At 42.3% G+C, this 15,086-nt stretch overlaps 3 protein-coding genes across 4 annotated transcripts; 2 read left to right on the top strand and 1 right to left on the bottom strand.

The window, feature by feature from the left end:
• The first annotated feature begins 641 nt into the window (after nucleotides 1-641).
• trappc2 (trafficking protein particle complex subunit 2) lies at nucleotides 642-3,019 on the top strand. 2 transcript variants are annotated; one of them, XM_056289304.1, is made up of 5 exons: nucleotides 642-648; nucleotides 1,121-1,242; nucleotides 1,510-1,658; nucleotides 2,459-2,540; nucleotides 2,644-3,019. In XM_056289304.1, the coding sequence occupies exons 2-5, from the start codon at nucleotides 1,150-1,152 to the stop codon at nucleotides 2,740-2,742; spliced, it is 423 nt and encodes a 140-aa protein (XP_056145279.1). In that variant the 5' UTR covers nucleotides 642-648; nucleotides 1,121-1,149; the 3' UTR covers nucleotides 2,743-3,019. The 2 variants fall into 2 exon arrangements, with proteins under 2 accessions (XP_056145279.1, XP_056145278.1); XM_056289303.1 differs by lacking the exon at nucleotides 642-648 and adding an exon at nucleotides 694-865 and having other exon boundaries at nucleotides 2,644-3,010.
• A 185-nt stretch (nucleotides 3,020-3,204) lies between these two features.
• Nucleotides 3,205-5,692, bottom strand: rab9a (RAB9A, member RAS oncogene family). The gene has a single exon (XM_056289302.1). It carries the CDS (start codon nucleotides 5,036-5,038, stop codon nucleotides 4,430-4,432), a length of 609 nt encoding a protein of 202 aa, XP_056145277.1. The 5' UTR covers nucleotides 5,039-5,692; the 3' UTR covers nucleotides 3,205-4,429.
• A 639-nt stretch (nucleotides 5,693-6,331) lies between these two features.
• LOC130120644 (uncharacterized) lies at nucleotides 6,332-8,322 on the top strand. The gene is made up of 3 exons (XM_056289301.1): nucleotides 6,332-6,442; nucleotides 7,113-7,663; nucleotides 7,765-8,322. The coding sequence occupies exons 1-3, from the start codon at nucleotides 6,440-6,442 to the stop codon at nucleotides 8,120-8,122; spliced, it is 912 nt and encodes a 303-aa protein (XP_056145276.1). The 5' UTR covers nucleotides 6,332-6,439; the 3' UTR covers nucleotides 8,123-8,322.
• The last annotated feature ends 6,764 nt before the right edge of the window (nucleotides 8,323-15,086 follow it).

Genomic DNA, 15,086 nt, shown 5'->3' with positions numbered 1-15,086 from the left:
ACTCGGTTTGCGAGCTAAACTATGTATTTGGGTATCAACGTGCATGTTCTTCTGATCTTAAAATAGTATAACTCTACCAGATATACACCAGGCACATACGCGTTTTAGCGTTATAAGGCTTTAAACTATTAGACGACTCACGCCTAGTAACCACCAAGCGTCTTTCCAAACCCCCGCAGGTTTTTAAATTCGGCCAACTGAAACGTTGTCTGGACTGACCCACAATGATGACGTAGCTGTCTGTTTTTTTATTTTTGATGAAAAGAAAATCACATAAACCAAATTCCACATATTATTTCATGTCTGTTTAAAAAGTATGTATTCAATATTGTTTTTCTTACGTTAAGGACATAAATAATTAAAATACAGCGGCGATACGGGACCTCTACGTCATCGACGTGCGACATCGCTCCCGGAACACAATTTGACAGGTAAACAGATGGCTACTTTATCAAACAAAAACCCAAATGATAGTGATTATTTGTGACGTTCTTGTAAGGTATATTTATAAAACATTTGAGAAAATGTGTTTGTCTCGCTCAAAATAAGTGCATGAACACATCGGACATAAATAATTAAAATACGGCGGGGATACGGGACCTCTACGTCATCGACGTGCGACAGCGCTCCCGGAACACAATTTGACAGGTAAACGGATGGCTACTTTATCAAACAAAAACCCAAATAATAGTGATTATTTGTGACGTTCTTGTAAGGTATATTTATAAAACATTTGAGAAAATGTGTTTGTCTCGCTCAAAATAAGTGCATGAACACATCGGACATGAATAATTAAAATACAGCGGGGATACGGGACCTCTACGTCATCGACGTGCGACAGCGCTCCCCTAACACAATTTGACGGGTAAACAGATGGCTACTTTATCAAACAAAAACCCAAATAATAATGATCATTTGTGACGTTCTTGTAAGGTATATTTATAAAACATTTGAGAAAATGTGTTTGTCTCGCTCAAAATAAGTGCGTGAACACATCGTAACAGTTTTTGCTGTGTGCTACTGCCGAGTGCTACACGTTAGCGTTACTCAGTTCTGACAGTTTTGGAAGATTGCTCCATTTAACACCACCATGTCTATGTTTTATTTGCATTCATTTCAGGGCGGCTCGTCTTTGCTGGCCGAGAAAAAATGTCTGGAAGTTTTTATTTTGTCATGGTTGGTCATCATGACAACCCTGTGTTTGAAATGGAGTTCTTGCCAACTGGGAAGGCTGAATCAAAGGTGACCGGTTTTGTAACGTAGCCCGTTTGTAAAATAACCCAGCAGACGTTCACTAGATCTAACAATTAGGCACGCGTTGCTCGTTCTGACCTTAATTGCGAAGCCATTAAGACAAGATAAGTAGTGGATAGCAGCATCCTTGAATGGACATTAGTTCTAAATACAAAATCAGTTTCAAGGCGTGAGTTCGATGTATTTATCAGAAAATGTCGTCAGGTATTTTGAAATCACTGGCTTCTTCGGTTCTCTGTGTTTGTCCTTTAACAGGATGACCACCGTCACCTGAACCAGTTCATTGCACACGCAGCCCTGGATTTGGTGGATGAAAACATGTGGCTTTCCAACAACATGTACTTGAAAACTGTGGACAAATTCAACGAGTGGTTTGTGTCTGCCTTTGTCACTGCAGGGCATATCCTTTCATGACCATTTCCCTTCTAAATATTTATTTACAGAGCCACTAATGATATGTTCTATATTGTTTCCAGGGCGTCTATGTAATTGTGGAGTTAACTTTCTAGGGAGGCTGCCGCCCCAATAATCTCACTCATCCTTCTCTGCATCTCCTTTTAGCGAAGCAGAATTACTGTTATAACAGTCTTGATGGTTATGTCTTGATAGTTAAGAAAGATAAAGAAAACATGACATAACTAACATAATGATGAACTAACAAAGTACTGTATATATACATTTGACATAAAACATATAGGTTGATTGGAAATGAGGATCTCGTGCTAGTATTAATTTCCCCATGGTTTTGTGCGAGACAAGTAACTATCTGTTTAATTCTTCATCAACACATGCTTTACCCCACCTCTGATTTCCTGGCCTTTCTGTGAGTTTCAAGTTCAGTTTGCTCCTCTTTAAGGCATCGTATATTTTAATACTGTATTTATTTGATGTTGTTCCATTAAACTGATAAACACATTCTCAAAATGTTGAATTTGTAATACTTTGTCATATAGACAGAGTACATGGCATCAAGGCAGAATCTCTGCAATGGTAATCATAAATATGTAGTCAGACATGACAATTCAAGTTGACAACCATTCACTCGTAATTTCAGTTTTTAAAGGCTTGTTTGGAAAACAATTTCTGTTTACAAGAGGTGTCTTGTGTGCCATTAAGGTACATAAAAGCAAAGAAGTAACTGTTGATCAGTTGTTCAAGAATTTTGTGGTCGGTCTTATTTTCCTTAGCGATCTAGTATACATATGAGATTCATCATGCTGCATGATGTGCGACAAGAGGATGGAATCAAAAACTTCTTTAATGATGTTTATGATTTATACATCAAGGTAAGAGTCCCCTTCATATTGTTACAATGACTTCTATAAACATGAGTTATAATTTGGTAGTTTTATGCATCATTTATTAATAACACTCTATTCTCTTTTCCAGTTTGCAATGAATCCATTCTATGAAATCAATGCTCCAATTCGTTCCACAGCATTTGACAGAAAAGTCCAGTTTCTTGGCAAGAAACATCTCTTGAGTTGATTACTAAATACGGAGAATAGTCCGTACATGTCCTGTTTTTGTAAATATATTCTCTTCTGTTTTATGTCTCAAACACTGTGTGGTGTATGTGCATTTGTCAATACTTTTTCTTCCTGCATTGCATGACGTGGTACTTGTAATCATATAAAGTTCTTTTCAACAATTTCGAAGTGGATTGTCTATTAGATCTCATTTTTGTCTTATATTAAAACTAACATTCTTATTTAAATATGCCCATCTTTAGCTCTTGAATGTTTTTTTTGGGGGGGGGGTCTGCCTATATGTCTGAAGGTGTCTTGATTAAGTGTTTAATAGAAAGCATTTCTTGGCGACAAACGCCAATTATTCAGTGTCCCTCATAAATGACCAAAAATAAATTTTGTTGAACCGTTCAACTGCAGTTGTGTGCGCTGACATAGCTCGAAGCCATTGCAGACACACCTTACTATGTCTGCAATGGCTACAGAAAGGATCAGGTTCCTAGACTCAAAACTGGATTCAAAATTTGGGACAGAAAGGCTCTTACTTATGCATGCAGTTAACTGTGCTTTATGATTTTATTAATAGTTTTAAAACAGAAAATGCTCTGAGTTTTTCACTTTGCATACCAAAATTAAATATAAGTGAGGACTGGACGAGACAAGGTGAAAAGTAAATGTTTACAATGTCAAATCAATAGAAAAAAATAACAGCTATATTTAGTATCAAAATATTGCCAGTGCTTCAATATTAAAATCTATTCTTATTTATAAAACAGACCAAAATGTTCTACATTATAACCCTTTTATCAGAGCCCCTCAAAGAAGTATTATTCCTCTTATAAAGTTGCAATCAAGGATTTGAAATTCTGATAAAAGGTAAAACTAGAATACTTTGTCACTTTTCAGAAATTTAAATACACAATGTGCCATGCATGTTAACTTTAATTCCGATCATTTGGGATCTCATCCTCCTGTGCATGTAGCACGACCATAATCCATACGCTAAACAGTAACGATACACTTACAAGGCCAAAAGGTGTTATAATCACACAGAGAACCCAAATCTTAGTATTACACAAAGTAGTAACTCAATCACTTTCAGAATTGCAGAAATAAAGTTAGTAGACTGTATAAATTATTCTCAGTTATGTCATTATGTTATAAATAGCAATATATTAACATGTAGGACATCGGATGATCTCACATTTGGTAAAGGTTTACAAATCCTGTGACACTAATGTCAAGGTTGTAGCTCTAAACATTGTTTCGTGTCTTACATTGTCTTCCACAAAGAGGAACAGATTTTAATTTGATAGGGAACTGAAACCTGTCACACAAATGACCATCACAAACACTTAGTTCCCCACACCTGATCTCAGAGTTGACAAAAAATGCGGTCCCTTCTTCTGCCACTCCTTCACAGTCCAAACTTCTGAACCATGATGGCACTGAATAAATTTATTTTATTTTTTTTGTCGACTTATTATCGTATTTATTGTAATAGATCTGGATGGATTTAGTGTCTTCTCTTTACTTCAGTGGAAACAAGTTAAACTACTAGCATTATCAAACTGCTCAACAGTACACCAAATATGAAAGCCAGTAGCGCAGTTAGGTTAAATAAAAAATGTTACAATAGTATGCAGGCCTACAGCCTCATCGATCAAGCCTAAGAGCAACGTGGCGTGAAAGACAACCATGAGAAGTTAGGAACAGCAGGTTGCAGTGGGTCGTGGCTTTCTGTGGAGGCTGACTGTGTCTGTGGGTATGAGGTGCTCCGTCCTCTCCTCCATTGCCAACACTCTCCGTACTGCTTCCTCAAACGCCACCGCTACATTGGTGGCATCCTTGGCGCTGGTCTCAAAGTATGGGAAGTTGCAATTCTCCTGGCACCACTGCTGAGCATCCTCAAAGGACACCTGCCTTTCTGTCACATCCAGCTTGTTCCCCAAGACTACAAATGGGAACTTCTCGGGCTCCTTAACATCCGCATAGTAAATGAACTCCTTCTTCCAGTTGCCCAAGTTGAGAAAGCTCTGGCTGTCGTCAACACTGAAGGTGAGCAGACAGCAGTCCGAGCCTCGGTAGAAGGGAGTCCTCAAGCTGCGGAAGCGCTCTTGGCCAGCCGTATCCCAGATTTGTAGTGTGACCTGGTGGCCATCTACCTCCAGGTCCTTATTGAGAAACTCCACGCCAATGGTGTGGAAAAGGTGCGTGTCGAACTTGTTGGTGACGTAGCGGTTCATGAGCGAGCTCTTCCCCACACCGCCGTCACCCAGCAAGATGACTTTCAACAGGGATGTTTTCGCCGCCATGGCTATTCACCTCCGCGTCACGACCGCTCAAGCGAGCGACCTATAAAGATGCAAGATGACGCTGAGGCGAGAGGAAGCAGACCCGTCTTTCAAACACCGCTTTGCTGCAGAGAAACCCCTGTTGGCGGCTAAACGGGGGGGCTTCTCTGAGCGAGGCTTTCACTAAAGCCGTGCTCCTTTCCGGCCTCCTTCTCTGGCCCGAGTCATGTGCTGCCAACACCGGTGCCAGTCACATGCGTCTTTGAACCGTCTTGCCACCGGCTGCGACGGAGTAGAACTCACTTGGGTGATTGACAAACAGCTGGCACAGCACGCGCAGCGACGAGGCCCCGGAGCCAGCCGACGATGGAGAACAGGGCAGCGTTCGCCAGCCAACGTGAGATGATGAGAAAACTGTTCCCCCAAAAGAGCCAAGTTACCGTGGCTTAAAAGGGACTGCGAGCGTTCAAGCTCACAAAAAATGCGACGCAATTAGTTATCAATGTAGCTAGCGGTGTTAGCTTAGTATAAGCGAAACAATGCGGAACGGCTGGCTAAACTCAACAGCCGCCAGCTTTAGCCCCGCAGACAGTCCGTCACGTGATTTGATTGGACGAGACGCCGAGCGGACCACGGTTTCTTCTTCTTCTTCTTCTTCTTCTTCTTCTTCTTCTTCTTCTTCTTCTTCTTCTTCGTGTCGTTTTAACGACGGTCGGCGTGTTAGGTTAAAGGCGCGCTACCGCCCCCCCTCCGCAGCTTCATAGTCTAGTCAGTTAAGGCAAAATGGCTGCAAAAAGTCATTCACATTTGAGCCTATGTTTTTCTGTTAATTTAGAGTCCAATAAAGAAAAAAATGCAAGGAGCCCAAAATTTTAGGTGGGGGAAGTCTCTGAAATGGCCACGCCCACTTTTTAGGCCTGGAAATCAGTATCTCGGCTCCTGAATGTCGCAGAGAGCTGAACATGGGCTCAAAAGAAGCAGAAGCACCACATTTATATAAGCATTATGAACAAACATATACCCCAAAACCTTTACTTTTTCAGATATTTTAAGAAAACTAATTTTTACTGGTCACGTTTCACGTATCAGCTCCTGAAGGTTGTAAAAAGCTATATTTGACATGAATCTCATTCGCTGCCTATGTTATAAAGCATGAAGCACAATACACACACGAATCATGAGTTTAGAAAATATCTTAGTTGTCTGTGGTTCTTCTTATCACTTGGGATGTAATGCCGCCTCTGACCACAATTACAAATTGGCGCTGTTTGTTTATCAAGTGGTTGATTCTACAGGAAAGGAAGCAGAAGTGCACATGTTTCAGTAAAGCTAGTTTACTGTAAACATTTGCCAAAATATGACATGCATGCCTCATCTGGCCTTCATATCAGTGAGTTAATTTGTTCCTGACCTCGTGGATGGATGGTAAGGAACAGTGTTGTTTTATTTTTGTATGTTTACCTTGTAAAACATTATTTTCACCTTAGCTCATATGTGTAGGCCTAACTAGCCTTGCAAGCATGACTTGCTCGATACACTCGACAGCACAGTTGCACAGTTGTAGTATTTGGCTAAGGCATTACCTACTTTTGGACAGTTGGTGTTTGTGTGTCTGCTTGCTCTACACATGTTGGTTAATTTTGGGCATTTTTAGTTGGCTGGTGTGAAAGGGTGAAAGTATTTGTAGTAACAACACTTTTATTATGCTATATTTGGACACACTTTTATTGGACTATATTTTGTATCTATGCAGAAGAATAAATAACATTGTTTATTGCATGCTATTTTTGTGGGAGGGTGGATGTATTGTGCCATACCAGTGAAACATCACTCTGTTACAAACTTGTGTACAGAAAAATCAAGTTTAAATTAGTTCTGATTTTCCATGATCAGACGATCCCCCATCCTAACTATGGAACTAGGGAACAAGACCCTGTGCATTGTCTGCAAGGTTAGTTTTCACGTGTGTGCTTCAGTAGTATAATGTTTATGACATCAATGAGTCCAACAGTGTTAGTTTTCATGCGTATTCCTTCAGTAATGTAATGTTTATGACAGCAATGAGTCCAACATTTCATTTCTAAATTCATGACAGGAATCTGGTGGAAGGGACATAACTGCTGTCACAGCTCCTAAGCTGCTTCACCAAGTAAAACTGTTTGAGGAATCCGGACTGATCACCAATGATGCGGATATCAATCTTTCACAGAGACTGTCAGCTGTCAATGCAGAAACTTTACAGGATGGATATAAAATCCACAAGAGTTGCTATGATCGCTATAATAACAGCCATTTCAATTGTGCGAAGGATCGTAAACGGAAAAGAGAACTGGACCTTGCAGATCACCAGACTATTGGGGCAAACACACGAGCAAAGGCTGGGCCTAGTCTTGCGTTTGGAGCCGAACTTTGCTTCTATTGTGAAGAGCCAGCCATTGAGAACCCTCGGAAGAAGGACAAATCAGAACCATTGTTAGCTGCTGCGGGAAAAGAAAAGTCAGCAAAACATGTGAAGGATTTCACAGACAATCTAGAGATGATGGCCAAAGTCCTGAATGATGGCAAAATACTCAGATTACTTGAAACTGATGTTAGATCACGGGAGTTATTCTATCACAGGAAGTGCCACTCAAGATACCGTAACAGGTGAGCCAGCACAACATACCCTTTTATGTTCAATTCTTAAGTTGAGCTATAGTCGGGCCATATATATATATTTTAATAATTTGATTATTTCTTCTTACTAGATACAGTTCAGCGAGCTGCAGGATAAAGCAAGAAAGAACTTCATCACAGAACTCCCCAGACATGATCCAGTATGCTGAATATATCGCCATGGAGGAAGTAGGGAACTTCATTGATGACAGCTCAGAAAATGTTTTTGATCTTCACAAACTCGAGAATATTTATCTGCAGAAAGTTGAAGATTTGGGCTTCGACCGGCCCAAATCTCACTCTACACGATTTGCTGAGAAACTCTCGAACAGCTGTCTGGACATAAATGTAGTGCAGAAAGAGACAGGGGCACATTACAGGGTTATTAAGAAGGGTAGTTTGGACAATGTAAAACAGCCTGCTACAACTCCCTTGTCCCCCTGTCATTGAATGGGGTTGGACTACCGAAGGAGAGGAACTCTTCGTCAAGTGGAGCACAGTTTCCACAAGAGATACATTGTCTCAAGTAACAGGGGTGTGTAGTTGCAGATCTAATAAGTGTACCTCATGTTCTTGTGCTGGCAGAGGGATGAAATGTCTCATTTATTGCAAGTGCCTCAGCAAGTGTTTGAATCCAGTCTGATGGGATGTGTGAGGTTAAAATAAAGATTTTTTTGGACCTCACATGGTTTGCTTTGTTTCTTTGGTGGTTACTGGGTTCCTCCTCTTATAACAAAGAGTCAACTTGAATACTAGCACTCCATGAGTAGATGTAACACTTTTACTCAAACAAACTGTATAGCCTTCTTGCACAGATTTGGCTAAAGTTGATTGCATGCTGTGGTCAATTCAATGGAAAAAAGAACATGTTCATGAATAGCTCAAAACGTGAAGGTTTTAGGGCATACAGTATATTTGTTCAGAGCACTAATATAAATAGTTATTTCCACATCTTTTGAGCCCAATATCAACTCGGGGCAACCTCCGAGAGCTGAGCCTGAGATATAGTCCCAGGGCTAAAAAGTGGGCGTGGCCATGTATGTGACCAGTGAAAATTAGTTTTTTGTAAATACCTGAAAAAGTAAAGGTTTTGGGGTATATGTTTGTTCATAATGCTTATATAAATGTGGTGCTTCTGCTTCTTTTGAGCCCATGATCAGCTCTCTGCGACATTCAGGAGCCGAGATACTGATTTCCAGGCCTAAAAAGTGGGCGTGGCCATTTCAGAGACTTCCCCCACCTAAAATTTTGGGCTCCTTGCATTTTTTTCTTTATTGGACCCTAAATTAACAGAAAAACATTGGCTCAAATGTGAATGACTTTTTGCAGCCTTGACCCCATATTTGCCCTTAACTGACCAGACTATCACGTCTACACAGGTTACAGTGTCGTCAGCCTCGTAGGATAAACGCCTAAGTCATTTTTTTACGATTTCCGGATAATAAGAGAAAACGCGTTTTCATATCCACCGAGTACATTTACACCAGGCCTACAGTAAATCAAAGAAATATTAATTATCTTACCAGATAAGGAAAGAGAGAAAGCCGAGCACCAGGAGCCTTTCTTGTATGCAACTTTTTTCTTTATTTTTTTTTTCAACGTAAAAATGCTCAAGTCACACGAGTGACTTGGGCAGGTTGCCATTTTTTAATGTAAAAAGTGTTCTGATTGGCTTAGGACAGTGTTTCTCAACCGGGGGTCCGCGGACCCCTAGTGGTCCGTGGTGTAATTGCAAGGGGTCCGTGAAAATAAAATATCTTTAAAAAAAAAGATCCTATGACATTTATAGAAATAGGATTATTTTACTCAAATGTGACTGATACCTTTATCTACCTAAACTATAAAGGGTAACAGGACTTTTTTCTCTAATTACATCTGTTTCACAAGTGCAATTTATTGTATTTTAATAAGAGATCTCGCTCCCGTTTGCATTGTTAAAAGTTACTGCATAAAAATTCTGTTGTTACATATATCTGAAAGTTACTGAATACATATTCTGTTTTGTTACATATATCTGAAAGTTACTGAATACATATTCTTTTTTGTTACATATATCTGAAAGTTACTGAATACATATTCTGTTTTGTTACATATATCTGAAAGTTACTGCATAAGAATTCTGTTTTGTTAACTATATCTAAGTTACAACTGAAAGCTCTTATTTTTGCCCCAAAGAGTGAATAAATGCTATAATGCAATTTAAAATGCAGTTTCTACTGTTTCTATCAAATTGCAACCCCCCTCCCCCAAGATCAGGTGGAGGGGTCCTCAGGGTAGATCAAAAATACGCAGGGGGTCCAGGACCCCAAAAAGGTTGAGAACCACTGGCTTAGGACATAGGCACTAATCCGGGTGATGCAGCAGCTTGAGGAGAACACATGTAGGCAGAAATCTCAATTTGGCCAAAAAAATGACTTAGGCATTTATCCTATGAGGCTAACGATGTACGCATTTCTTCCAAAGAGCAAATCATCCAATCAGCTGGAAAGCTCATAACAACTGCTTTTTTTATTTTGCAATTACAAAACATTACAATATGCAGTTATACACAAAGGTACACACATAAACAGATACAATTAAAACACTTGCCAGGGGGAGGAAGAAGCCACAGATACCAACTCAGCAGCATGAGACCACAGATGAGTACAGATGTATAGTTCTCACTCCTATCACATTGATAGGTGACCTAATAGTATTGTAACGTGCACGGATAAGAAGACACGCTGGCCGCTGGCTCGCAGTTCTAACTCTTTAGTCTAGCGATTAGCGATGCCTCCTGCGGTGCGGGCGATACAGGTTCGCGTCCCGGCCGCGGCAGTTCCTGTGGTTGCGTTGTCCCCCGAATTCGCTACAGTATCCAAATAATGTTCAAGTTCGTTGTTGAGTGCGGTGAAAAAAGGTTTAGAATTTCTAAATTTAAAGTTATGAATATGAAATTTGGCAAGTAAAAATATAAGATTTACAATAAAAAAAATTGGTCAGCTTTCTCCTTCTTAAAATCAAAGAAGCCAACAAGTGCATTTTCCAAAGGTAAAGGAAGGATCGGCAGTAATGTGTATTTGAATAAAATAACTGCTCTCCCATCCATCCAGGCCATCTATGACGCACGGTGCACCCGGAAGGCTCTTAGCATCGTGAAGGACCCTTACCCACCCTTCCAACATCCACTTCGCCCTCCTACCCTCTGGCAGGAGGTACCGGAGCATCCGTGCTGCCTCGACCAGACTATGCAACCGTTTCATTCCTCCGGCTGCGAGGTTCCTCAACAGCCTGAACTCTTACACCTTCCATAAAATGACTTTCTGACCATCTTACTCACTGTCCGTGTCAGGTGTGCTTGTGATGTTTAGGTCTGTGAAGTCATTCTTGTTTTTAATGCACTTTTTGTTCTTTATGTTTATTGTGCTATTTGTTTTTATGTGGCACCGAGCTCCTTGTGAAACGTAATTTCGTTCCCTTGTAGTATGTATGAGACATGCATATAAGGTAATGACAAATAAAAGCAGTCTAAGTCTAGTCTTACCTCCAATTTCCCTCTCTAAACTGTGTTTACGCGTTGAGCGGAAAAACTGTATCCATAAAATAGCAAAGGAGGACTCAAATATAGCTGCAAGCAGTGATGGGGGGACCAAGCAGTCCAAGCACATCTTCAGGAAGGCATCATGAGTCCATATACCAGTGTAAACTAGTAATAAGACACGTTAGCCCCTAGCTAACGGGTCTGACCCTTTAGCCGAGCGGTTAGTGATGTCGCCTTGTGGTGCAGTACCCCTCGTATCGAATCCCGCACCGGGCAAGAAAATAACCGGCTACACCAGGTTTGGCGTCAACACATCAAAACGTGGCTGAGATATGCCCTTCACTTCACCGCCGCCCATTTAACTTGGCGGTTACAGACGAACGGTTCTGAAAAATCAAAAATCCATCTGGAAGCTTCTGTGAGGCTTGGTATGAAGCTCATCCGTGCCAAGTTTGGTGAAAATGGGGAAAACTCTGTGGCCTGTGAAATTTTTAAAGTACCCTCCAGACACGTTTTAAAGTTTAAAAATACCCTAACATGATTAATATATTGTTTAACATGGGTTTCCCATGTAAAAAGTAAAAAAAACAAAACAACAAAACAAAACAAAAAACTGAAAGGAGGCTGGAAGCACATCTACTCTTTCTTACTCATGGAGAAATCCAGGTTTATGAATATGCAAATATCAAAGGCCTCAAGCTCCGCCCATCATCGTTGCTTGCCAGGTTGACAGGTGAGAGACATGGCTAGCGTTGGAGCAAACGTTGGAAAGATTCAGCCGTGCATGTTTGGGCCTCAGTCAGACCCAGACTCAAGACCCGGTTGTGCACCAACATCGGTGACTAGCAGACTAGCAGTATCAGAATGGCAAGTGTACTGTAAACTACTAATAAGACACGTTAGCCCCCTAGCTATAACGGGTCTGACCCTTTAGCCGAGCGGTTAGTGATGTCGCCTTGTGGTGCAGTACACCCGGTATCGAATCTCGCACCGAGCAAGAAAATAACCGGCTACATTGGCTTGCAACAGGCAGTGGCTGACACAGGAGTGGTTGTGAAACACGCCGTGGCGAGCTGGCGTGGAAGGAAGAATGTGTCAAGAGCGTCTGCGAAATGAAATTGCAAAAATTAGTCGAGAGGCGGAGATCTCGTTTTTAATGGCAGCCCCCGTGTCCTGCACGCGCCGCCGGATCTACCACGTGGGCAACCTATGTGCCCAGGGGCTCCTGAGAGCAAAAGGGCCCTCCGCGATGGGAGGAACATTTGTTATGTCGAGATCCACAGAAACGTCACAAAACTTGACCCATTCTCTTGGTCTTGATAATTATTCAATCGGAATAAAATAAAATAAAATGTTTCCAAGAAAATTAAGGCTCATGATTGATTGTTTTATAATCCCCAATTGTACTTGGCCAATTACCCTGCTCTTCACATCCGGCTTCCCACCCGCAGATACGGCCAACTGTGTCTGTAGAGACGTCCGACCAAGCCGGAAGTAACACGGGGATTCGACCCTCGTGTTGGTAGGCAACGGAATAGACCCGGGCGCCCCTGATTGATTGTGTAACCGGTTATTTTCTTGCCCGGTGCGGGATTCGATACGGTGTGTACTGCACCACAAGGCGACATCACTAACCGCTCGGCTAAAGGGTCAAACCCGTTAGCTAGGGGCTAACGCGTCTTATTAGCAGTTTACAGTCGCCACTCTCCCCGGAAGCGCGCCCTCGCGCTTTGTTCTTCCCGCGCTCCGAAGAGACTTCCGAGGATCTGCCCACTTCCGGATCCCGCCGCTGCCACCAATGTAACCGGCTATTTTCTTGCCCGGTGCGGGATTCGAGACGAGTGTAGTGCACCACAAGGCGACGCCACTAACCGCTCGGCTAAAGGGTCGGAGCTAACGGGTTTTATTAGTAAACAAAGCGAAGAAGAGGGCATTCCGACGGCGGATGTGGAGCTAGCTAGCTAGCTAGCATAGCGCTAGCCTGGAAGCGTCTACCGGCGGTTGCTATGACGCCCAGCTGAATTTTGAGGACTTGATCACCGAGTTTGCAAAGGAAAAGTCAAGAAAGACGAACTTCTGACGGTAAGAACCGGTTTTATTACGCTGGCTGTGCGTTGAGCAGTATCTGTCGTGGTTGTGTGTTGCTGTATATTTGGGGGATGAGTTCATTTGATGGGCTGTTTGCGTAACGTGTATTGCGTCACTGTGGTGTGACGCTGCTAATGTAGTGTAACGTGCCGGGACACTAGTCGAGCGGTCAGCGATGCCTCCTACGGTACGGGCGATCCGAGTTCGCGTCCCGGCCGCGGCAGTTTCTGTGGTTGCGTTGTCCCCCGAATTCGCTACAATATTGTGTTGGGAGTCGGTTTGTTAAGTTCGTTCTACGTTGGCTTTTGCAGTTATGTGTGAAGTTGCCCAGCTCCCTTAGTGAGCCTTGTTTTGAAACCTGCATTCAGCTGTGCTGTGTGGTGACCTTAGGAAGGCATTGCTGTAAACATATTCCTGGTCAGTCACATTATTGTGTATCAGTAATAACTGGTGTGCTGTCTGCTCCGATGGTTTTCAGTGAACACAAATGTTGCCATAGTCTTGAGTCACACACTGCCTTGGGATGATTTAATCCGTTGTTTCCTTGTCTTGTGATTTGTGAATGAAATGGCAGTACTTGTTTTATTGATATTGATGATATTGTATAGACATACCTGCTCAGCCGGACTGGTTCAGCCTTTGTCCAATAGGTGTGTGATTACGGTGTGGTAGATTTCACATACCAGTTTGACTGGAAGCTCAAACTAATTAAGGTGGCGTTTAATGGCTGTGGTGGGTGGCATGGGTGGGCGTGGTTTGTGTGTGGTAGGCGGGGGGAGGGGCTATGAATTTCAGTGCCCAGGGGCCCCTGGGGTACTAAACCAGCCTTTGCCATATACCATACGCTGCTCTTTTATTTACACACCAAAATGACTGCTGAACAATGGTCCCCCCCCCCCCAAGTTACCTCTGGAAACATTAATCATAGTCATGGTCCTACAGCCAGTCGGTCAGTAAAATGGTCGTCTACTTAGTCCCGAGTCGAACCCCCAAACAAACAACACGACCAAAATAACCAAAACATGAACAGAACATCACTACAACAGCAACTTGAACATTAATGTTAGCAGTCCCAGAATCCCTTGCGCTCCCCCAGCACAGAACTGCTGACAGTCAGAGTGACCGCCCTATCCGGTCACTACATAACCCCCACCTGAGGGGTCAGTTGTCCTCGATGACCCCATCACCCAATACATAGTCCCTCAAATGTCCAGGGTGCTGGTGAACAGACTACCTGGGGCTCACAGGAAGCACAACTGGGAGAGAGGCACGCTGATGTTATTTGTTGAAAACCAAATTGCTAAATTTCACAACTTTTCACCATACAGTTTGAGGGGCTGCCATAGACACCCTCGCCAGAATAATAATAATAAGAAAATGGTGCATAATGATAAGAAAAGGTAGACACCTTTAGGGTGCCAGCTGTCACTGCTTGGCCCCAATATGTAGTTGAGAACAGAAGTGTTCTCATAACATCTGTGTGCCATGATGCTTTACTGGAAGGAAGGCATCGTCCTGCACTGTGGATACACTGCCACGGGAGGACGGCGTTTACCTGTCAGTAGTCGACTGCCTCTGTCTGTAAAGCACTTGTCTGTGCTTGGTTTGATGTCCGTACTGCCTCTTGGAAAATGGCTGACCCCTTTCTGAGATAGGGAATTACATTTTCTCTTTTTCTCTCTGGAGTGTTTCATAGAATACAAGTGCCTGAGAATATCTCATGCATATTCCCCCAAAGTGATCATTACATTAAAACCCGGTTGGTGGAAATATTTTGGACAACCCCCTGGTCTAGTTCACAAGTAG

The sequence above is a fragment of the Lampris incognitus genome, chromosome 11, assembly GCF_029633865.1.
Source record: "Lampris incognitus isolate fLamInc1 chromosome 11, fLamInc1.hap2, whole genome shotgun sequence".
Classification (NCBI taxonomy): Eukaryota; Metazoa; Chordata; class Actinopteri; order Lampriformes; family Lampridae; genus Lampris; species Lampris incognitus.
Note: the sequence above shows the minus strand (reverse complement) of the source record. Positions and strands in the feature narration are given on the sequence as shown.